The 23,239-nt window shown below is 49.7% G+C and overlaps 1 protein-coding gene across 1 annotated transcript; it reads left to right on the forward strand.

Annotated features, from left to right (window-relative positions):
- The first annotated feature begins 447 nt into the window (after positions 1–447).
- On the forward strand, positions 448–22,359 carry LOC100733214 (fer-1-like protein 4). Its single transcript, XM_063249463.1, is given in 33 exon segments — positions 448–526; positions 793–848; positions 1,192–1,280; positions 1,376–1,475; positions 2,578–2,669; positions 2,843–2,884; positions 3,167–3,337; positions 3,797–3,857; positions 3,971–4,102; positions 4,387–4,449; positions 5,089–5,173; positions 5,382–5,541; positions 5,656–5,741; positions 5,744–5,838; positions 5,924–6,110; positions 6,477–6,644; positions 6,845–7,033; positions 7,173–7,350; positions 7,444–7,564; positions 7,974–8,074; positions 13,198–13,285; positions 13,370–13,568; positions 17,247–17,337; positions 17,477–17,647; positions 18,042–18,196; positions 18,738–18,898; positions 19,419–19,504; positions 20,632–20,730; positions 20,896–20,956; positions 20,959–21,139; positions 21,586–21,866; positions 21,948–22,048; positions 22,128–22,359. Coding segments are annotated over 33 exon segments (4,119 nt in total). The 3' UTR covers positions 22,318–22,359.
- The last annotated feature ends 880 nt before the right edge of the window (positions 22,360–23,239 follow it).

Raw genomic sequence — 23,239 nt, forward strand, 5'->3', positions numbered from 1 at the left:
TTTAATGCAGGGGCTAGGGAATGTATTGATTCATCCAATTACACATCCAGTGTTTTGAGGTTTTACCATGTGCTGCATCCTGAGCTGTGGACACAGAAATGAATAAGAAACATTGTGAGCTGTGTGCCCTTGAGGCCTCATAGGCTAGCAGGCACCAGCCTGGGGTCTTGTCCTCTCTGTTCCCACCCTATATCAGTTCCCAGTCCACGAGGAGGGATGAAGGCTGAGGTATCCTATCATGATGGGAGGCCCGACCTTGGCCACAGGTACCTTAACCCTGCCTCTCTGTCCTCCCTCCATCTCCACCCGTGACCTCCAGGCCTGCCACCTATGTATTTGAGTAAAGGGCAGGGATTGCTGAACCTGCTGAGTGAGTCTAATGAGTCAGAGGCAACTCAGGTGGGCAAGAGGGCAGGCAGCAGAGGGAGAGCTAGTGGCACTGGGACCATGGCTCTGACTGTGTATGTTCGGAGACGAACAGGGCTGCCAAGTACCCACGACAGACAAGTAAAGCTCAGCTTTTGCGGTGAGTCTACCATAGCTACTCTAAGGATTTGTGGAACAGGAAAGCTCTAGATTTTCCATTCTTCAGACCTCTCAATCCATGGCTTGTCTTTCTCTTTTACCTGATAACTCTCTCTGCTTCTTTCCCTCTTTATTTTCTACTTTTCTTTAATTGTGACTCCAGGGAAACTAGGCTTGGCACCAAAGGGTGGAGAAGGCAAATGATTATTTTGGGTGAGGACAAGGTCTCACCAAGTAGTTAAGGCTGATAATTTCGGTTCTAAACAGGCTTCACCCAGAAAACAAGGAAAATTCACTGTGGTCGAGAAGCAGATGTTGGTGAGGTCAGTATAACTGGTTTCTAAATGGGGAGGAGCTGATCTGTCTTGCTTCAGGTCCATCCTTGGTTTAAAGGACTCAAGTCCTGGAACTGGGGAGGTATAGTCCTAGGAAGTAGGGTCAGCTTCAGGTTTGAGAAGTGACAACCAGTTTGGGGGACAAGTAATTTCCTCCAGATCTCCCTAGTTTAGTGTCAACCCCAGCTTGGAGGATCAATTCCAGGTCTGAAAGATCAGTTCTAACACTGGCTCCAGGCTTGGAGGGCTGGCTTCTATTTCAAGGCTGGAATTGGTTCTGGACTGGGGTCCGGATCAGCCCAGCACTGGGTGTCACAAGCTTCTTCCCCAGCTGTTTCGCTGGCCTCACTATGGGGCTCCACTGCTTGGGGAGAGCTTGTCTGTGCAGGTGGTCAACTGCAGCCGTGTGTTCAGCCACAGGTGAGTGGCCCTGGGGAGCCAGGGACGCAGGAGGGGTTGGAGATGGCTAGTGCCACTTCCCTAGGTCATTGCTCTGTCCCATGCCACTCTCCCAGGCCTCTGGGGACCCTGGTGATCTCCCTGCAGCAACTGCAGAGTGCTGGGCATTTGGTGCTTCGTGAGGCCCTGGTGGATGAGAATCTTCGAGTGTCTCAGGTGAGTCCTAGCAGTCATCGGCCTGTCTTCTCCAAGCCAGAGACTCCCTGTAGATAAAGGGTTCCATTTAACCTAGAGGAAAACTCAAGAACAAACCTAACAAGGTCCTCCAACCAGGGCTCTTCACTATAGCCCCTGCCTGAGTCCTAGTAGGGCTAGAGCCAGGTCAGTGTGGGGCCCAGGGATGTGGCAACAGAAGAAACAAGGAGCCCAAAATGAACCTGATTGGATTTTCCTCGTGTTTCACAGAAATTCACTTAGCCTAGAAGTGGAACTTCATTTTCAGATCTACCACTTTCCAGCTAAGAAATTGGACAAGTTATTTAGCATCTCTAAGCTGTTTCCTCATTTATATAATATAGAATCATAACAAGTGTTGTTTTTCTTTCAATCTGTAAGTCAGTGGGTTAGCTCTTTTATAATAAACCAATTGTAGTGCTGAGTAATAAGGATTCATTAACGAGCAGAGCCAGATAAGGATTTGTCCTCTTGGAACTCCCTAGCTAAACAGGGAGGCAAACATAAGCCAATATTCACACACACACACACACACACACACACACACACACACACACACAATGTAAAATTAGAGCTAGTGGATGTTACAAAAGACTGGCAAAGGGTTGAAACAGTGTATAACAGCAATATGTGACCTAGGAGGGGTTGGAAAAGTTTTCCCAAGGAAACAGTGTGTGAACTTGGAACAGAAGCATTATAAGCACTGAGTAAGAGAGGAGAATGTTCTGGGCAGAAGAAACAGAATATGCAGAAGCCTAATGCCCTGAAGGAGCATAGGCAGGGTGCAGAGCAGCAGTAGAACTTGGAACCTAAAATGAGATGCAACTGGAAAGACTGGTAGGGGCCATGCAGAGCTGTGAAGCTCACAGTAAGAGACTGGCCCTTTTAAGAGGTAACTTGCATATTAAGTTCTTAACAAAATTAGGAGTAATTAACATTATCGATAATCATGGAAGAACCATACATCACCACAGATGCAGGCCAGGAGGGTTTCTGTTAATAGGTGCAGTAAAAGCCATTGTCCTTTGACATCTTTTATCAGGAGTACTGTGAGGGACCTAGGACACATTGCTTGTGGCTTCAGCTCCAGGTGGAGCTTGACCTGAAGTACCAGCCCCCAGAGGGCGCTGCTGGAGCAAGGGCAGAGGAGGACTTTGGGACACCTATCCAGGACAGGTAACCCCCCCAGGAACCCGAGTAAGGCCTGGTGGTCCCAGCCCAGGAAGGTCCTGGAGAGGGGAAAGTGGCACCAAGCCCAGTCTGCTGGATATAATGACTCAAGGTCTGTGCTGGCAGGGTAGCTGCTTTGTAGTCAGGCCACCCTTTCTCTTTATTTCTCCTCCTCCCAGCTCAGAGTTGATCATTCCCAGTGTGGGCTTCCAGGAGCTGGAGTAAGTATGTGGGAATAACCTGGGATCAGCAGGGTCACTCTTAAGGTTGGAAGCCAGTGACCTGGAGTTTGTTCCAACATCCAGGATCAAGACTGAGTCAATTCCAGGGTCTGTGGTCAGTTCTAGAATCAGGGAATGAGTTCTGGAATTAGAAGGGTCCCAGGGTTATTAATCTGCTCTGGGATCAGGTGAAAGGTTAAAGGTCAGTCCTAGGGTCACTGAAGTCAAGAGAAGGCCAGAAATGGGTGACAAGTAACAGGCATGTCCTGCCTCTTCTGTCAGGCCTGGGGAGGCCCATTTGGAGCGGCAGGCAGTGGCTCTGGGCCGCAGGCTAGCTCGAAGCCTAGGCCCACAGGATGATGAGGAGAATGAGCTAGAGCTGGAGTTGGAGCTGGAGCTGGATGATGAGCCTGATGTGGAGCTTTCTGGAGTTGTGTTCAGCCCCCTCAAGAGGTAATTCATACCTACCCAACCCCACCCTCACTCTGCCGTGAGTCAGTCTCACTGCTCACATATGTGGACCCACTCCCACCTACCCTCATAAACACCGTCCCAGGAGATGGGTGAATAGTGCATATCTTGGGGTCAATCACTCACAGGCATAGACACTGCCATGATGAAGGTCAGTCATACTCACTCAACACTGGTAGGTGGTAAAAGCTTGATGAGGGCAAATTTTGCAATGTCTCATTGCTTAGCAGTGTTGGCACATAGTTGGTGCTCAATAAATTTTGTTGCATGAATAAATATTATCAGTACTCTAGGAATAAGTCCTATTCTATATAAAGACAAGTCCCGAAAGACTCAAATCCAAAAGTTCAGAGACAAGAGGAGACCTCCCCAGCGTCAAGCAAGTGTGCATATTTTGGTGGGGAGGGGGGACCTGAGAGCTCATCTTAAGCTCTTCTGCAGCCGAGCACGGGGCCCAGCTTACCAGGACCACTGGCAGGTGTCCAGAGCCCAGGACTTTCAGGTACTGCTTTCCTTCCAGTTCCTAACCCTCCTGTACCTCCTGTTGTGTGTGCACTTTCCTCCCTCTAGTCTGGCAGGTCTGGCTTCCTGTCCTCCCCTTTCTGTACCCCTTAGGTGGGAGTCACGGTGCTTGAGGCTCAGAAACTGGTGGGAATCAATATTAACCCCTTTGTGGCCGTGCGTGTTGGGGAGCAGCGCCAAGTGACAGCCACACAGCGTGGGACCAATTGCCCCTTCTACAACGAGGTGGGCGCAGACCAAGGAAGAGAACAGTTTTTTGTTTGTTTGTTTGGTACTGGGGATCAAACTCACAAGTGCTTAGGTCACTGAGTTGAATTCTGGGTGAGAACTATTTGAGAACAAGCACTCAGAGAGGACCCTGTGGGGTGCAGCCTAGCACAGTTTCCTCACATGCCCGGCCTATGGGTGGGCGGGGCTTATTGAGCAAGTGAGGATGCATAATTGTAAGTACCACCTTCCCTTTCCTAGAGGCCCTTTACCGCTAACCTCTCAGCCCCACTTTAACCCAGTATTTCTTGTTCGAATTTCATGAGACCCGGCTTCGCCTCCAAGACTTACTACTGGAGATCACGGTGAGGAGGGTACACTGTGAGCAGTTTCCATCAGAGGTGGGTGGGGGGAGGGGACCCAGACGTGGTGGTTCATGCCTGTAATCCCAGCTGGCAGGTCGAGGCAAGAATATCACAAATTCAAGCTCAGCCTAGACAATTTATCGAGAGCCTGTCTCAAAATAATAAATAATGTCTATCATCCCGACTATAATAATAATAATAATAATAATAATAAAGGGCAGGAGAGGGGCTGGGGATTTAGCTCAGCGGCATAAGCGCCTGCCTTGCAAGCAGGCAGTCGTGAGTTCGATCCCCGGTACCGATTAAAAAAAAAAAAAAGACAAAAAAAATTAAATAAAGGGCAGGGGATGTAGTTCAGTGCCAAATCCCTGGATTCAATTGTGAAAAAAAGAAAAGAAAAAGAACAAAATAAGAAAAGGAGAAAGTGAGAGAGGAAAAGAAAAAAAAAGTAGATACAGAAACTCCTAGACTATCAACCAGCGATTTCTTACCGTTTGTTTTTCTGTAATTTTGTATTATTTCTACCCTTTTTTATCTCCAAGTATTTTTTTGTTTCCTTTTCTTTAAATAAGAAAAAAAAAAAAAAAAAGAAAAGAAAAGAAAGAAAGAAACTCCTAGACTAACAATACTTTTCCCCAGGCTTTCCACTCGCAGACACTCCCCTTCATGTCTACTCGGATAGGCACCTTCAGAATGGACCTGGGCATCGCCTTTGATCAGCCAGGTACCGAACTCTCTCTTTACTGAGATTCATGTGTTCGGACCAAGACCCCAGAAGTAGGTCCCCGCAGGCTGAGATTCCAACTCTTGGGAAGTTGCACTTTCCAGGCGCTAGCGCTCCTCCCTGCGGAACCAGACAGGAGCTCCACCACTGTTCAGTGCATAGGTCCCAGCCTATGATCCCTGAACCCTGGCCTTCCCCACGCTCTCAGATGGCCACTTCTACCAAAAATGGGCTCCTCTGCATGACCCCCGAGACACCCGCGCTGGGACCAAGGGCTTCGTCAAGGTCACCTTATCAGTGAGGGCGTGCGGGGACCTGCCCCCTCCACTGCCACCCCCTGGCCCAGAGCACAGTTTGGACATCGAGAAGTGAGCTGGGGTGTGAGGGGCAAGGGACAGTCGGACGGGTGTGGCTTCGGGGCGCGGAGACGCACAGCTGCTAGGCATTCAGCATCTTGGCGTCTCTGCGCCGGGCTCCCCCAGGAACCTGCTCCTGCCCCGCGGGGTGCGCGCTGAGAGACCGTGGGCGCGGCTGCGCGTGCGCGTCTACCGTGCGGAGGGGCTTCCCACCTGCGCCCCGGGCTGCTAGGCAGCCTGGCCCGCGCCTTGCATGACCAGCGAGTCCTCGTGGACCCCTACGTGCAGGTGTCCTTCCTGGGGCAGCAGGTAGGTGACTCTCGTGCCCACTCCACCGCGGCTCACGCCGGGCCCCCACCGAGCCCTCTCCACCCGGCTTCGCCGTGGCTTACAGGGCGAGACTTCAGTGCGCAGCGAGGCGGCGGCGCCTGAGTGGAACGAGCAGCTGAGTTTCGTGGAGCTCTTTCCTCCGCTGACGCGCGGCCTCCGCTTGCAGCTGCGGGACGACGCGCCCCTCGCCGACACCGCCCTCGCCATGCACGTGCTGCCCCTGCGGCAGATCTCCCACCCGGGGCGCGCGGGTGAGCAGGTTTGGGCCCCGCCGCGGTCCTCTCCGGCCTTACCTGTCACAGACTAGGATCCTCACCCCCAGCTGTCAAAATCCTGCCGCACCAGCTTATCCAGGGGCCACCCTGTCCTGCCTAGCGGGTTCTCCAGCACTAAAACGACGCCCCCTGTCGCTCGATCCTTCGCCCCGCCCCATCCGGGCTCCGCCCCCAGGGCCGGTTTAGAGGTCCGGCAGGTCGCGTGCCGGAGCTGTTAGTCTGCTGCTGTTGCCTGGACTCCTCTGCCAGGGCGCCCCCTGCCCGACCCCCACGCAGGACTCGGAAGTGGAGCAGAGACCCGCCCCCTGCTCCCCTCCGAAGCCCTGTTCTTGTTCCTCACAGCCGGGTTTAACCCCACCTTCGGCCAGGCCTGGGTGTCCCTCTATGGCTCTCCCCCGAGTGGGGGACTCCGGGATGGACTTCAGAGTCTCAATGAAGGCTCTCAGAGGTGGGGGCTGGAGCCTCTCAGCTCTGGAGGGTGGAATCTAGTCCCGGGCATTAACCGCCAAGGCGTGTGTGTGTGTGTGTGTGTGTGTGTGTGTGTGTGTGTGTGAATTGAATGAAAGAATGAATGAACGCATTTTGGGGCCTGGGTGAAGAGTGCTGTGGGAGGGAGGGGCTGAGCAGCCAGAGACCCGAAGTAACCAGGCTGCAAAGGCAGTGACAGGGATAGAATGTCTGTGGTGACACTGGGTTTTGCTTACAATGACTTTCTCTGGGTGTTGTGGCCCAGGATAATCCAGGTTTCTCCTTGGGATCTGGGAGAGTACAGCATGACTTCCTTTCACAGAATGCTCTTGCATCCCGTGAAGATTTCCTGCTTTTCGGCGTGCTCTTCGAGGCCACCATGATTGATCCTGCTGTAGCCTCAAAGCCTATCAGTTTTGAGATTTCCATTGGTGTGTGGCTAAGCCTAGCCCCTGAGGGTGATGGGTTTGAGGGTGGTCACTCTTGTCTCATATCTATTGAGGCAGAGGCCTTTGAGGGAGGGGTCTGGCTCTCAGCATGTGGCCTACTGACTTGCTGCTCTGGGAGTAGGTCATGCAGGTCGCAGGGAGGAGCAGCAGCACAGAGGTTCCAGGGCTGGGGAGGGAACCGCAGGCTCCATGGTGGAGGCGCAGCCTCTGCTGGAGTCTGAAGATGTGGGAGTCAGGCTGGAGGAAGAGGAAGAGCTGGGCATCCCAGCCCAGCAGCCTGAACCTGTGGATGGCAGCAGGTAAGTGTTCCTGGAGGTTGCAAGGAGGATGTTGGGAGGTCCCCAGGCACCCAAGATGACCCCAAATCCTCTGCTCCTCTCCATCTGACCCAGTGCTTACTTCTGCTTGCCTCTTCGTCACTGCAAGCCCTGCATACATGTGTGGAGCCGATGGGAGGATTACACATGGTGCCTACACAGCAGCAACTGTGTGTGCAAAGCGGCTGAGAGGCTGGTGAGGGCAAGACTGATGGCCACCAGGAAAGGCTGGGTCATAGGACTTTGGGGTGACTTCACCCTTGAAAGGAAGTGCCAAAAAGAGCTAATGGCCAGCACCTTGTTGGTGCAGGGACAGAAGGTGGTAGACAGCACAGCTTCTGGGAAAACTGTGGGGCTGAATTTGCGGGGGGGACAGAGATTCAGGACTGATGGACCCAGGAAGGGGCTGGTGATAGAGCTGAGTGGACCTGCTGAGAGCTGGGCCCCATAGGCTGGCACCTTAGAGAGACTAGGAAAATGGAACCATGAATCCAATGGAGCTAAAGAAGGGCAGGCCTAGAGGTGCTGTGGGGAGCGGGTGGGGCATCAGGGTTGGGGAGTGGGGTTTGGGACAGTGAGATTCTGACTCTCTCCTGGGTGTTCAGGACCAGGGGCTGCAGGAGGTTGAGAAGATGCAGTGCAAGCCAGGACTGGGTGCCCACCTGCACCTCAAGCAGGCTCTGGAAGAGCTGGTGGCTGGGAGCAGGTAAGCGGAGATCAGCTCCTGCAAAGGCTTGTGACCACCTGCGGCAGGTGAGGGAGACTCACGGGGGCCGTTTGGACTCAAGGGTGGCCAAAGCTCAGCACTTCACAGAAGAGTAAGAAGGAGATGATTGACCCTATCAGTGGAGTCTGACGAAATTATTGGGGTAGGCTGCTCCCAGATGTGTGGGTGCCTTCGTTGACTTCTGCCTCCCCTGAACTCCCTTCCCCCTGTCTCCCCGGAGGAAACAGAGGCCTCACTTCCTCCACAGCTGCTGCCTGGTGGCCCTGGGGTACGTGCCCTCCCTCACTGCCTGGGGCATTCACTCCGCCATTATCCTCGGGCTGTCTTGCATCCTCAGCTGGCCCCTGTCTGCTGGTAGTTATCGGGTCATTGCTGTAACCGCATAAACATGTTCTTGCTTCCATCTTTGACCCTCACTGCCCTGCATTCCATAACCTCCAGGCACTTAAGTCCTTTTCTGATTGTCTTTTCAAAAGAGTTATTTGCCTACTTCAACAAATATTTATGACACTTGTTACGGTAGACACTGTCTTAGGCACAGGGATAGCAGTGAAATACGCTCCTGCCACAAGTCCTTGAAGCTTACATTCCTGTGGCAGATAAGAGAAGAGACACAGGTGATAAACATGTAAATAAGGAGATAGAAATATACTAAGGAGGGTATGTGTTGGTAGAGGAAATAAATCAAAGATACATTAGAGATAGGTGTGACAATTTTATAAAGGGTAAAGATGGGAGCCCATTGGAAGGTGATGTAAAGATAATGAAGAACGAGCTGTATCTGTGAAGGTGTACTATACAGAGGTGTAGGCATGTGCAAAGGCCCTGAGGTAATAGCATGTCAGGTGTGTTTGAGGAAGAGCAAGGGAACCAGTGTGACTGCAGCAGTGTGAGGAGAGTATATGAGGTTAGAGGGGGCTGAGAGGAAGGGTCATAGGAAAAGCAGATCATGTGGGTGGCTCATAAGCCATTGTAGTGACCTTGATTGCTTCTCTGAGTGACCTAGGGAGTTGCTGAAGGTTTTGGAAAGAAGAGATATGCTCAAGTCACACTTATTCTTTGAGCAGGGATGGGGGAGTGGTAGCGTAAGGGAAGAAGCAAGGGGATCACTGATGTCAGCCTTGTAATAATCCAGGTGAGGGATGGTGAGAATCTAACCTGGGGTGGTCGCAGTACAGTGTATCAAGAAGGGATCAATAAGAAATTGTGGTGTCGGAAGTGACACCTCCAAACTTGCAGATGGCCAGGCATACATGGGGTGGAGGAGCATGTGTGAAGAGTCGTGGGTGATTCCCAAGACTTTGGCTTGCACAGCTGTGTCAGTGGTGCTGTTGACACAAGGAGAAGGTCTGAAGCAGGGTGGGTCCTGGAAGCTCGCTCCGAGCTCGTTAGCTTCAGATGTCTGTTAGACTTAGGGGTGGACACCTCTGGCAGCCAGCCAGCAGGTTGAGCCCTGGGGACAGTGTGAGGCTGGAAATACAAATTTCCATGGGAGCTGATGCTATGTAGACAAGGCTGGGTAAGATCACCTGGGAGCAGGGAAAGCGATCTAGGACCTGGAGAGCTCCAGCAGGGCAGAAGAGGGGGGGTCCAAGCCAAGACCTCGCATCAGTAAGGGCAGTGGGGTAGCAGGTGGGGTCACTTTTATGTCTCACTTTGCTCAGCTTTCAGGGTCCGTGGACAGGTGGAGCCCGCCCTCCATCCGGAAATGCTCACTGTGGTTCCCACAGCCCCACACTCCTGCTTTCCCTTCCTCCTCCCTTCGGCTGCCTGCACCCCTCCCTCCTCGACCCTGAGCATTCTAAGGGCCTTGTGTGAACCTCACAGAGCTGCACTGCAAGGCTCTCTTCTGCCACCTTTGGTCTACTATGTTTCCCCCCAACTAAGACTTGATCTTGTATTAATTTTTGCTGCAAAAGACACAATAGGGTTTATTTCCAGGGAGTGTACAAACATTTACACTTATTCAAATGCAGTCATGTCATCTTCATCATCATAACCCTTGCAACCCTGAATTTCCAGCCTGAATTTTTGATTTCTGTGTCACTGAGCAACATCCCGAGCCCACAGCCTGAATTTCTGGTGACTCAATTTCCTGTAAAACCATTGGCCCCAACTCTCATGTCCAGCAATGGAGCTGTCCTTAAATGAGCACTTCTTGTCCATGTAGCCTGCTTGTAGTACATTGGCAACACAGCCATCGGTGATCCTACCCATGAACTCTTCACCCAAACCAAGGCTTCACAAAAGTTTCTGTTAAATCAAGCGTTCACTGAAGACTTATGCAACAGGAGTGGCAGCACAAAGGATGACAGTTAGGAATGGCAGCCTGCACAAAAGGGACGAACAATCCAGACACCGAAATTCATAAAATGTTTATTTCCATGAATACATTAAGTATATCCATTACAAAAACACAGCATGTTGAATACTGCAGATTCACGTTAGACACAGCTGCATCTGTTTGTTATCAAGTGTGCATGTTATTTGTGTGCTATCAGTATTGCAGCTGGTCATTCAGCAGTAAGTTGGAGTTCATCTGTTTATTTAGGTATTTACCTCATGTCCTTTTGAGTATTTACAAATGCTTAATTATAATTTATATTACCACTTGTTTTAACTTTCCTGTCAATATTTAATTACATATTAATATTACCACTTTATAATTCCGCAGGTCCATTGTGTGTTGCAGTGGACATACTAAATGTATCTGCTTGGCTGATGATCGTACCTGAAGCTTATTTTTGAGATAGGACTTGTATTGCAAGCATCCTGGAAAATCATGCTAGGGTTTATTTTCTGGTTAGATTTTATTTTCAGGGAAATATATTAGCTTCATTCCTTGCTTGTTTTTCTATAGAGCACAATTATCTCTATTTTCATTTTACTAAAATTACTTTTTGGAGCGCTGGGTATATAGCTCAGCAGTGTAACTGCCTACCTGGCAAGTGCAAAGTTCTGATTTTGAGTCCCAGTACTCACTCCCTGCCCCAGTATATATATAAAATTATTCTGGCAGGGAAATTTTAGTGAGATTTACATATTTCACATTTCACTCATTATTTGTAGCTTTAGACAGTATAGTTTCTTCTAAGGCAGTTATTTCTACCACACCCAATTTCCCTGAATCCAATTTTGAGTTTGACACTTGTCAGATTTGATTCTTCTGTCAGTATTTGATGAATAGCAGATATTTCAAGTGTGGTTTGAGCACTGGTCAGTTTTATTTGGTGCTGATTAGCATATGATAGAAAGAGGAAGAATAGGGCTGGGGATTTAGCTCAGTGGCATAAGCGCCTGCCTTGAAAGCAGGCAGTCGTGAGTTTGATCCCTGGTGCTGATAAAAAGGAAAAAGCCAAAAAAAAAAAAAAAAAAAAAAAAAAAAAAGAAAGGAAGAATAAGGTAAAAGTGTAAGCTCTGGGAGCAGCATTTGGTTAAATCTTCAGAGAGCAGGGACGCAGCTCAGCGGGAAAGTCCTTCCCTAGCATGTGTGAGCCTGGGGGTTCATTTGCCAACACTGCAAGAAACAACAAAAACAGCACGAAAACCTTTGAAGTCATTTAGTTTGTATACCTTTTAATATTTTTATAAAACATTTATATTTTACAAAATATTTATAAATTTTTAAATTTATAATTATTTATATTATAAAATATTTGTAAAAACTTTAAAAGTTATTTGGAGTCAAACGAGGCTGAAAATATTCTTTGTCTCAAAAACCATTTTACTGCCAGGCGTGACGGTACACACCTGTCATCCTAGCACTCAGGAGATGAGGCAGGATTGTGGCAAGTTTGAGGCCAGCCTGGCCTACATTGGGAGTCCAAGGCCAGCTTGACCTGTATAGCAAGACTCTGTCTCTAAATATATATATAAATAAATAAATATTTTTAAAATTAAAAAAGAAAAAACCATTTTACTTTCCCCAGTATCTTGTAGATGCCAGGCCCTGTCAATAGAGAATACAGTGGGAATTAAAATGGAGTCCTGGCCCTAGCTTACTTTCAATTTACATGACTGAGCAGAATGTGAGAACAGTGAAAGTGGCAGGAGCTGTGAGAAGGGTGGTGGGGAAAGTGACATTTGAGCAGAGACCTGAATGAGGGAGCCTGCCATGCTGATATCTAAGGCAGGACACTGCAGCATGAGGAGCAGCTGCAAAGGCCCTGGGGTGCACATGGACCTAGGGTGGCACAGGGGTACGCAGGAGAGCAAGAGGTGTATTTGATGACAGGGAGATCAGAGGAGCCTTTCGGGCCATTTAAAGGTTTTGTCTTTTACTCTGAAATGAGAAGCTACTGGAGAGTCCTGCGTGGAACAGTGTTGCAAAGATCACTTTGAATGCTCTATTGAGAATGATCTAGAGGGGTAGTGGTGAGCAGAGAACAATCAAGAAGCCATTGCCGTAACCCTAGCTGAGAAATGATGGTGGCTTGGACAAGGGTGGCCCTGCAGAAAGGTGAAAGGAAAGAAGTGGTCGGTGTCTGGGTTTTTTTCTCCCTGTGGGTGCTGGGGTTTAAACCTAGGACCTCATGCATGTCAAGTACATGCTGTACCAATACGCTATACACCAGCCCCAGCTGGATTTTGGATATTTTTTGAAGATAAAGTATGCATAATTTGTTGATGGGCTGCTGTGGAAGGGAGAGGAAGAAACAGTAGCAACGCATGAGTCTTGAAATTTTGACCTTTCCATTTCTTGGGTGGAGGTGGCCATTGGGAGCATGCATTTGGGCTTGCAATGATCCATCTATCTTTTAGCCTGGTGAGGGCTAAACTGCAGGTGATGTCGGACTTACGTATGCATAGGAATTTCCTGGGGTGCAAGCATGTAGTTTGATGCTCAGGAGACCTGGCACAGGGCTGCATTTCTAGCTAGCAAACTGGTGGTACAACCAAGTAGCCAGGGAGGTGGACACTTCAACATTGGTGAGCTCTGGGGCTCAAAGGGGAGGCTGCCCTTGATGAATCTGGATGAGGCCGGAATACAAAAGTCATCCTCAGAAGAGCAGGACTGCGTGGGAGGCTGGGCAGGGGCCTGCTCCCAGTGGCCCCTGCTGTCTTCTCTGAGTTCTCCCCTGTTTCTTGCCTGCTGCCCACAGACAGTTTTGCCGCAGTGCTGAGTGCAGGACCATGACCCGACCCAACGCCTTGGATAGAAGCTGAGCAAAACTGCTGAGTCACAGCCTGGTACTGGGGGAGAGGAGGAGGAGGAAAGCAAGGACACCTAGCTAGGACCCTCCACCCACTCATGATCTCTTCTTGCCTTTCCAGAACCTGTTAGCAAAACAAAGACTTCGGCTTTTAGGGGGTCTGAAGAGGGGCACCATACAAAAGAAGGTGGCATTGGCCAAGAAGCTCCTGACTAAACTGCGCTTTCTGGCTCAGGAGGTGATGCCTCCCCAGCTCATTTCTGTACCCTGTATACCCTTCTCCCTAAGCTTTTGCACCATCCCAGAGGCCTCTAGCAGTTGTGTGTAACACTTGCCCTTTGGACTGATGCCACTGCTTGGAGCACTGGACCATGCTGCATTTAGAGCAGCTGAGGGTGAGGAGAAGAGTGTTAAGGTCTAGTAGCGGTCCAGGGCCTCCTCAAAATCTCTCTCGGGCTGAACCACTGAGGGTAAGTTCTCTTGGGCAAGACCTTCCCATTCAGAAGCTCTGAAGAAGTTACTTGAAGCTGAAGGAGTTCACAGTTTGTAAATGTGCTCTCTGCCAAGTATCTGCATGTGTTACCTTGTGATCTTTCCGGATGCCTGGGAGGGAGTTTATCCCATTTGACAGGAGAAGGGATGGAGGCTTAGAGAGGAGAGTGACATGGTCTGTGGTTCAGAAGCAGAGCAGGAATTCCAAGCCAGTTGGGGGGTTGGGATTTGAAAAGTGAGAAAGAATGTGCAGCGTGTACAGATGCCCAGGATTGGAATGGCACAGCAGGTGGAAGTCAGAAGATTAGAAGGACAGGTAAGTGGTGATAGGATAGAGTCTTTTTTTTTTTTTTGGACACAGGATCTTCCTATGTAGGCCAGAATGGCCTTGAACACACTATGTAGCTCAGGTTGGCCTAAAACTTGAGATGATGCTCCTGTTTCGGCCTTGTGAGTGCTGGGGTTACAGTTGTCTTCCCCATACCTGGATAAAGACCTTATTATATTGAATTTTTATGCAAAACTGTGTGTGTGTGCATGTGTGCTGTGCATCAAGCCCAGATCCTCAGTCATGCTAAATATGCACACTCCCACTGAGCCACACCCTAGCCTTTTTTATTTTATTTTATTTTTTTTGAGACAGGGTCTCTATGTAGTTCAGGCTGATTTTGAACTCACTGTGTAGCACAGGCTAGCCTCAAACTCGCAGTGATCATCCTACCTCAGCCCCTAAGTGCTGGGTTTGTAGGTTTGCGCCATCACAGCCAACATGCTTTTGAAATTTGTAATAAGGCGAGCTCTGGTATAACCCTTTCCTGTAATCCCAGTACTAGGGGAACTGGCAGGAGAGCACCAGGATGAGGGCAGCCTGGGCTACATAGTGAGTTCAAAGCCAGCCTGAACTATATAACCTGAAAAAAAAAAGCCAAAATAAATATATAAGTTAATTAATTTTAAAAAATGAGAACCTACCTTTGTTAGCTAGCATTTAAAATATTTTTTGAAGCTAGGCATAATAGGACATACTTATAATCCCAGCGCTCAGGGAGACTGAGCAGAAAGATTTCAAGTTGGAGCCTAGTAGGCAACTTTGTGACTTACTGTGACCCTGTCTCAAAATAAAAAGTTAAAATTCTTATGGGCCAGGGATTTAATTCAGCAGCATAAGCGCTTGCCTGGCAAATGTGAGGTCATGATTTCTATCCCCAGTACAAAAAAAATTATAATTGACATAAATTTGCATCTTTTCAAGCTTTATAGTATTTTGCTTTTTTACTTAGTATTATGTTTGTGGTATTTGTCCTGATTGTTGCATATAGCTGCAAGTTACCTATTTTTGTTGCTGTGTGCTACTCTTTCATTGTGTGACAGTACTGTGGTTTACATGTTCATTGTGTTGGCAGTGGATATGTGAGCACTTCCCCCTGGTTGGTCATTGGAAATAATGCTTCAAAGAACACTTTGGACCATATTCTGATGTACTAGGGCTGGTTTCTCAAATTGTTCTCAAGTGTTTTGTTCTGAAGTCTCCTTTACATCCTTAATAATAGTTGATCCTAAAGAACTTACGTAGACTACGTCTTATTAGGTAAATATTTACCATTATATGAAGTAGGAAAAAACTGGAGAAATAAAAAATTATTAATTCAGTTACCATACCAAGGGTAAACCCATTATATATTAACATAAATGACATACTTTCATGAGAAAGAAATATATTCTCCAAAACAAAAAATTTAATGAAAAAGGTAGCATTACTTTACATTTTTTGGGCAAATGCCTGATGAGGAACTTTTTATACTCTTATAATCCATCAGTCTTTCTTGCACTTTTAATGGATCTCTTATTTAATTTGTTAATTCCAGTTTTTAAGTGTTTTGCTGAAGTGATCCATCTTTTAACTCCTGTGTGATTTTTATTTTTTATTTATTTATTTTTGGCTTATTGTGGAGCTGGGAGCCAGTTGTAGAGGTGTATACTATAATCCCAGCTCTGTAGTCTCAGCTCAGGAGGCTGAAGCAAGAGGATGGCCATGAGTTCAAGGCCAGCCTGAGTTACGCAGTGAGCTCAAGGGCAGCCTGAACTATAGTACATAGCAAAACCAGGTCTCAGAAAACCTAAATAAAGTGGTGCTGGGAAATCTTACCCAGAACCTCACAGATGCTAGGCAAGCAGGCAAGCACTCTTATCATTGAGCTACATCTACAGCCTAGCATTGTTTTGTTTTGAAATAATAAGATTGAACTTGGGGCTTTTCCCTGAGATACATTCCCAACCATTTAAAAAAATATTTTATTTTGAGGTAGAATCTTGCTAAGTGTTAAATTGCCTGGGTTGGACTTAAGCTTTTGCCTCTGCCTTCCAGAGTGCTGGGATTCCAGGCTGAGCTACTATACCCAGCCCTTTCCTAGTTATTTTAATGTCCCTGTCTCATAATTCTAACATCTGGGTTTCTATGTGTCTACTTCTATTGATTATTTTCTTTTTTTGACTTTTTTTCACTTTTTATATGTCTTGTAACTTTTTATTATGTCTGGATTTCAGTACAAAAGCACAGTAGAAACAGAAATAATGTTCGTCTTGGGAAAGTACTATTCTCTTCACATCAGGCCACTGTGGTAAGGGCTGGGTCATTATGCTCTGTAAGTGAACTGGGCTTTGCTATGTTCTTGGTTTGATTTTGTCTTCAAATGTGTTTGCAGTGGGACAGGACTGTCCTTTCAGCAATGCCTAGAATGGAGAACTGGAAGATTCCAGAAATCTGCTTCTCGTTCTCTCCCAGATTGCCAATATTCTGACTATGTGTGATCTCTCCCTGCTTTCTAGGCAGCCTGGTGGGTTTGAAGGTTGCTGGCGAGTTCACTTTGCTCTTTAATTCTACTTCCTTCCTACAGCACCTTGGGATATACAGTCTGTTTCAATCCTTCTTTCCTAGACTGTTTCATGGTTTTGATTGTTATGAGGAAGGAGCCCTGAGCATTCTTGTAAAAGTCATTTTGCACACCTTGGCCTCTACTTCCAGGTCAATACCTGAAAGTAGCATTGCTGGATGATAGTGTCTCTATGGTTAGGTTTATGGAAAACTGTCACGTCATTTTTTTGAAGTGATTGCTATATTTTATGTATCCACTATTAAAATAAAAAAAGTTCCATTTGCCTCATTTTCTTCACCAACATTTGGTGCTATTGGTGTTTTATGTATTTTGATGAATGTGTAATGGTAACTCATTGTAGTTTTAACCCAGGTTCCTCAGTGGCTTGGTACCGGGAGTCAAACCCATGACCTCGCACTTGCAGACAGGCAGTTACTCCACTGAGCTAAATCCCTGATCCTCATTTACTTTTCATATATCTTTTAACAGTGTTTTTTCATAGTTTTGCTAGTCTAAAGACTGAATTGTTTTGCTTCACATTGTAAAACTGTAAATGTTTTAAAAAGATTTCCAGCTGGCATGGTAGCCCATGCCTATAATCCCCTGTGGCAGGAGGGTATCTGCAAATTCAAGGCCTGTCTTATGTGGTGGTGAGCGCTGGCAAGGAGCAGCAGGACACCAAGGAGCGCTACATCCCCAAGCAGCTCAACCCCATCTTTGGCGAGTGAGGCTGGGCCTTAGGGTTGGGGGTGGAGAGCAGCTTGGCCATCAGTGCTGCGGCCCAGGGGCTGTCACCTCATGCCTGGTATGGGGTGGCACCTTCACTCCAGACTACCTGTGAGGGCCATCTTTCTCCCGGCCAGGGTCCTGGAGCTAAGCATCTCACTTCCAGCCGAGCCAGAGCTGACTGTGGCTGTATTTGATCATGACCTTGTGGGTTCTGATGACCTCATCGGGGAGACCCACACTGATCTGGAAAACCGATTCTACAGCCACCACAGAGCGAACTGCGGGCTGGCCTCCCAGTACGATGTGTGAGTCTGGCAGGGCCCTCAGGAGCTATTCTGCTCTGACCCAACATATTGGGCTCATTCCCAGTTGTGCCTCCGGATCTCGGAATTTCACAGAAGGGGAACTAATCATCCTCTGCCAAGACAGCAAAGCTCAATAGCCAAGGCTTGGCTTGAGTGTTGAGATCCTGTAACTAGTACTTCACCCACTCTTTTGGGCCTCAGTTTCTCATCTGCCAAATAGAGATGGTAACAATATCTCCTTCATAGAAATACATCATTTCTATAAACAAGGACAACCTGTCTCTCACTGGGGTTCTGAGCCTGTATCCCTCCTCCTCAGAGGTCATCATCCCTGTCCTGTGTCTGTCTACTATACACTGGCACCAGCTGAGACATCTTCCTTCCCTGCCCTTAGAGATGGGTACAATGCCTGGCGTGATGCATTCCGGCCTTCACAGATCCTGGCAGGGCTATGCCAACGCTGTGGCCTCCCTGCCCCTGAATACCGAGCTGGGGCCGTCAAGGTGGGGAGCAAAGTCTTCCTGACACCACCTGAGACTCTGCCCCCAGGTACTGGCCCCTCTCTGCTGGACAGGACAAGGGGAGCAAGCTGGAGGGAGAATAAAGTACAGAGGGCCCGGTGCCAGTTTAGTGCACCCCTGAAAAGATCTCACTGGAGGCAGCAGGCAGAAAATGTGAGTTTGGTTGAGTCAGAACAAGTTTCTTGGATGCTGGGTAGAGAAGTCTTTAACTGGACCCCTTAGAAGCCACAGTTAATCAAGTTCTCACATCACAGGGCAATGCCATGGTGTGCACGTGACAGCATGTACCTGCAGAATTGAATTCATGCCTCATGAGTGGCCAGTGGTGTATTCTGTGAACAGGGTCTGAGCAAAGGCTACAGCCCTTCTGTGTGCCCTGGTCCCCCTACTGCTGGCTCTCACCAGCCAAAGTTATAGCAGCAACCCCTCCCACTTCAGGGGGGGCCCACTCGCCCTCTGAGTCTTCCTGTCCATGGACTCTCTCAGTTTAGATCTGCTGAGCAAGGGCCGAGGGAGGAGGGAGAGCTGGGCACTGTGTGGAACTCAAGCTCATACACCTCTTGTTTCAGGTGAGGGGGGTCCTCAGTGGGCAAGTGGGACCTCTGAGGAGGCCCAGGCATTACTTGTCCTGCGGCATTGGCAGGAGATGCCAGGGTTTGGGATCCAGCTGGTACCTGAGCATGTAGAGACTCGGCCCCTCTACCATCCTCACAGCCCAGGGCTGCTGCAGGTAAGGGGTGTTAGCAGTCCCCAAACTCAGGACTCACAGAATCCCAGGATTCCCACTGATTCGGGCCTCTGGCCCTGGCACACCCTTTCTCTAAAACTTCCACTTGGGCCTGATGTTACTTGCCAGCATCCCCACATAGTCTTGGAATCTTGGACTTGTATGCTGGGACCCCTTACCCTGTTCCTGAATTGGTAGGATCCCTACCCCAGTTTGACACCAAGTTTCAGACCTAGGGTTCCCAACCTGACTTCCACCCTGTTGACTAAGATCTGGGCGTTAGGAACACCAGATCTTACTTTTGATGCCTATTTTCCATTCCTTATCCCTGAATCCCCACCCCAACCTTGACCCTATAACCCTCAGCCTGGACTCCACCTTCATGCCCATCCTCCAGGGTCTGCTCGGATGCCCCTGTCCCAGTGCTCCCTCCTTTTGGGGTAGGACATAACCTGTGACCCCATGCCTGTCAGGGGAGCTGGGAACCCTAGCAAGAACCTCAATCCTAGTCCTCTGCCCCTAGGGATCCCTTCACATGTGGATTGACATCTTTCCCAAGGACGTACCTGCCCCACCTCCAGTTGACATTAAGCCTTGGCAGCCAATCAGGTGAGAGAGAATTCTGGTCCTTTCTCCCAAGAGGCGGGCACATCTTGGTCACTGAAGATACAAGCCCCCTCTGAGGTAGGCAGAGACTGCTGAAATCCTGACCACAGACTTTTAGGGTAGATGAGTTAAGAACCCCTCCCTCTCTCTGACATAGCCACTGAGTTGATGTCCATCACTGGTAAGCTGAGAATTCATATATTTTTCAGTGAACCCCCTTTCCATCTAAGCTAGTCTGAGTGGCACTCTGTGGAGGATGTAGCTACTGACATGAGGTTGGATCCAGGTGCTTGGATACTGCTGACAGTCTGTCACTTTCTGTCTCTGGGTTTGCTTTCCTTGGTGCCACTGTCAGGGAGCAGGGGGCTTCTTCAGTGCTGGGCTTATGTCTTACCAGCCAGGCCATTTAAGCAGTTAGTTAGAGCAGAAGCCTAGAGCCACCTCTCCTTAGACCAGCTGGGGTCAAATACAGCTTCTGAAGCCTGTCATCGTGGTCAAGGGGTGGTAATACACCTTAGGCCAGTCCCAGATGATGTCCCCAACTCTGAAGCCAGTTAGGGACTGCCCAACCAGAATCACATAGATTGTTGTGAGGGGGCAGGGTCATCAGCAGAACATAGGGTACAGCCTACAAACAAGGGGAAACTGACATTGGGCAAGAGAAAGCAGCTGTCAGGCCAACTCTGTGACAGGCGCAGACAGGGGACAGGATCCAGAGCATGGCAGCCCCTTCTGTCCTTCCAGGCATGGCCCTCCTGCCCACTGTCTGCCATCCCCCACTTCTGTCTGCAGACTGGCTTTCCCCTCTGCTCAGTCATCACTTTCCTGCTCCCTGAACCTCAGCGTGCGCATCACTTGGCTTGCAGCGGGTACTATTCTGTGCCACTCAACATTCCTGGGTCCGACTCCAAATTTATGGGAAGCCCTCGTTGCATTGTCTTGGGCCAGGAAAGCATTCTTGGTGCCACCTGCTGTCCCTTAATGGAAGCGCAGGCATACTGACTCCAGCTAGGTACACCTCAGATGCTCAGTGAATGTCCGTGGCCCTGGCCCCAGTCCTTCCCGCCTCCTGCAGCCCCTTCCCAGAGCCTTCTTACCAGTCTGAAAACCATCCCCTAGTACATCCCCAGTTACGAGCTCAGAGTTGTCATCTGGAACACAGAAGATGTGGTTCTGGGTGATGTGAACCCTCTCACTGGGGAGATGTCAAGTGACATCTATGTGAAAAGGTAGGTCTTCAGGCAGGAACGGCCAACAGCTATCCTAAGAGGGCATTGCAAGCAGGAGCTTGGGCTTTGGCTGAGTCTACAGCTTGTCTCCAAGCCCTCAGTGTGCCTAGACCTTGGCGAAGAGCCAAGTTCTGGACCCTAGCCCTGTCCCTTCCCCTGGCCCAGCTGGATGAAGGGGCTGGAGCATGACAAACAAGAGACAGATGTCCACCTCAACTCACTGACCGGGGGGGGGGGGACTTCAACTGGCGCTTTGTGTTCCGCTTTGACTACCTGCCCACGGAGCGGGAGGTGAGCGTCCGGCGCCGACCTGGACCCTTCGCCCTGGAGGAGGCTGAGTTCTAGCAGCCCGCTGTGCTGGTCCTGCAGGTCTGGGACTATGACCGCATCTCTGCCAACGACTTCCTTGGTACTGCTTAGCCTCCTCCAGCCTCAACCCCAATCCCTGATTTCTCCCCTCATTGCCCACCACCCCTGCCACCCTTGTCCCGATTCCCTACTCCATGCCACCCCTCAAGTCCTACAATTTCAGAACCCAGGGATGAACTTTCGTTTTCTGGACTGAGGACAGTGACTTCCATTTTTACTCATAGTCCTTGCTCAGTCTTCAGATTTACCTTAGCTCAAGTCACCACAGGCCCATGATCCTTACTTTGGCCATCTGATCCCAGTCCCTGGCCCTCTTCTGTTGGGATCCAGCCACTGCTAGCAGTTGTGTGGTCCATAGCTGTGGCCTGATGAATGACCAGATCCTAGTTTTGGTGCCCCACTTCCAGCTCTGCTGTGCAGCCCCCTGACCCCTGGCCCCATCAGACTTGGATCTCACCCCTAACCCAGTGCGCTGTGATCCTGCAGGATCCCTGGAGCTGCAGCTGCCAGACATGGTTCGGGGGCCCCGAGACCCTGCCCAGTGCTCCGTGCGGCTGGCCGGTGACAGGGCCGGGCCAAGGTGCAATCTGTTCCGCTGCCACCGCTTGCGGGGCTGGTGGCCTGTAGTGAAGCTGCGAGAGGCAGAGGACATGGAGCGAGAGGAGCAGGAGGCAAAGGCTGGCAGGAAGAGGAAGAGGAGGAAGCGGAAGGGCAGGCCTGAGGACCTGGCGTTCACAGACTCAGGTGGCAACGTCTACATCCTCACAGTGAGTGCAGCAGCATAGGGACCCAGGCCTGGCTGTGCGCTCAGCCTCTGTGCCCAGTGACACTCAAGTGTCTTTTCCTAGGGGAAGGTAGAGGCAGAGTTTGAGCTGTTGACTGTAGAGGAGGCAGAGAAGCGGCCAGTGGGCAAAGGATGGAAAGAGCCGGAGCCCCTGGAGAAGCCCAAGTGAGTAAGGCCCGGCGGGACTGAGCCCAGGGCAGCAGGGGTCTGGCAGGGCTTCCTGACTCTGCCTTTCTGCCAACAGCCGCCCCAAAACCTCCTTTAACTGGCTCGTGAACCCACTGAAGACCTTCGTCTTCTTCACCTTGCGCCGGTACTGGCGCATCCTGCTGCTCCTGCTGGTGCTGGCACTCATCACCATCTTCCTCCTCCTGGTATTCTACACCATGCCCGGCCAGATCAGTCAGGTCATCTTCAACCCCCTTCACAACTGACCGGGGACACAAGTCCTTCCTGTCAATACGAGCTGTCTAAGAGTCCAGTGCTTTCTTTCAGTAAAACTTAATCACATGTCCATCAGATCCTGACTATGCATTGTGCAGAGTAGGCTCCCACAGGCAGCAGAGGACACAGGTGTCCTTGAGTAGTCTCAATGCTAGAGATTTGCTGAAATACACAGGGATGGAAGACCGGGGCGGTCAGGGGCCAGGGTATCCATTCACTGTCACAGGACAGTCAGCGTTCAGGGAGGCCACCTGTTGCCATTCCTGCTGGGGGCCAGGTCTCTCCTGCCTGATCTGCCTGTGGTTCTGCCACTCCACATCTAAGCACTGTGCTCTTCCATCACTTACTCCTTACCTGTCCCAAGGGGAGCATATCCATGAGGACGCTTTTGGTTTCAAAAGAAATGGCCACCCTAACGGAATGTTTGCTTGGCTGCTTCAGGTGCAGTGGGCCAGCAAGACCAGTTGCCTCTGCTTCCTGGCTTAGCACTGCTGCCCCAGGTAGGCAATTTCTTCCCCTGGAACTGCAGGATTGCTGCCACAACCTCGTTTCCCTATTCACCCCAGAAGGGAAGAAACTGATCCTCTTCCCCACCCAGCAATGCAGGGGAAACTTTGGGTGGAACACCAGCCCCTCCCCCAAACCACTTAGGAGGATGAATAGGGCTTCCTGGAAGAAATTCGGGGTACTGTGAACAAGAATGGTTCCTGAATAACCAAACAAGGCCCACAAAGCCAGTGCTGCCACCCTTCATCTCTAGATGACTGGTGTTCACAAGGACACAGCTCTTGGGTTATGTTATCTCAGGGGTTTTGCTGTCACTGTACTGCTCTTTGCAAACATCCATGCCCCCTGCTGTGTTGTGTGGTCACTCCTGGAGACCTACTCTGATGAGCTGCATTTCCTGGGCTG

Source organism: Cavia porcellus, unplaced genomic scaffold (genome assembly GCF_034190915.1).
Source record: "Cavia porcellus strain 051 isolate PalLab524CR breed Dunkin Hartley unplaced genomic scaffold, mCavPor4.1 scaffold_5, whole genome shotgun sequence".
NCBI lineage: Eukaryota > Metazoa > Chordata > Mammalia > Rodentia > Caviidae > Cavia > Cavia porcellus.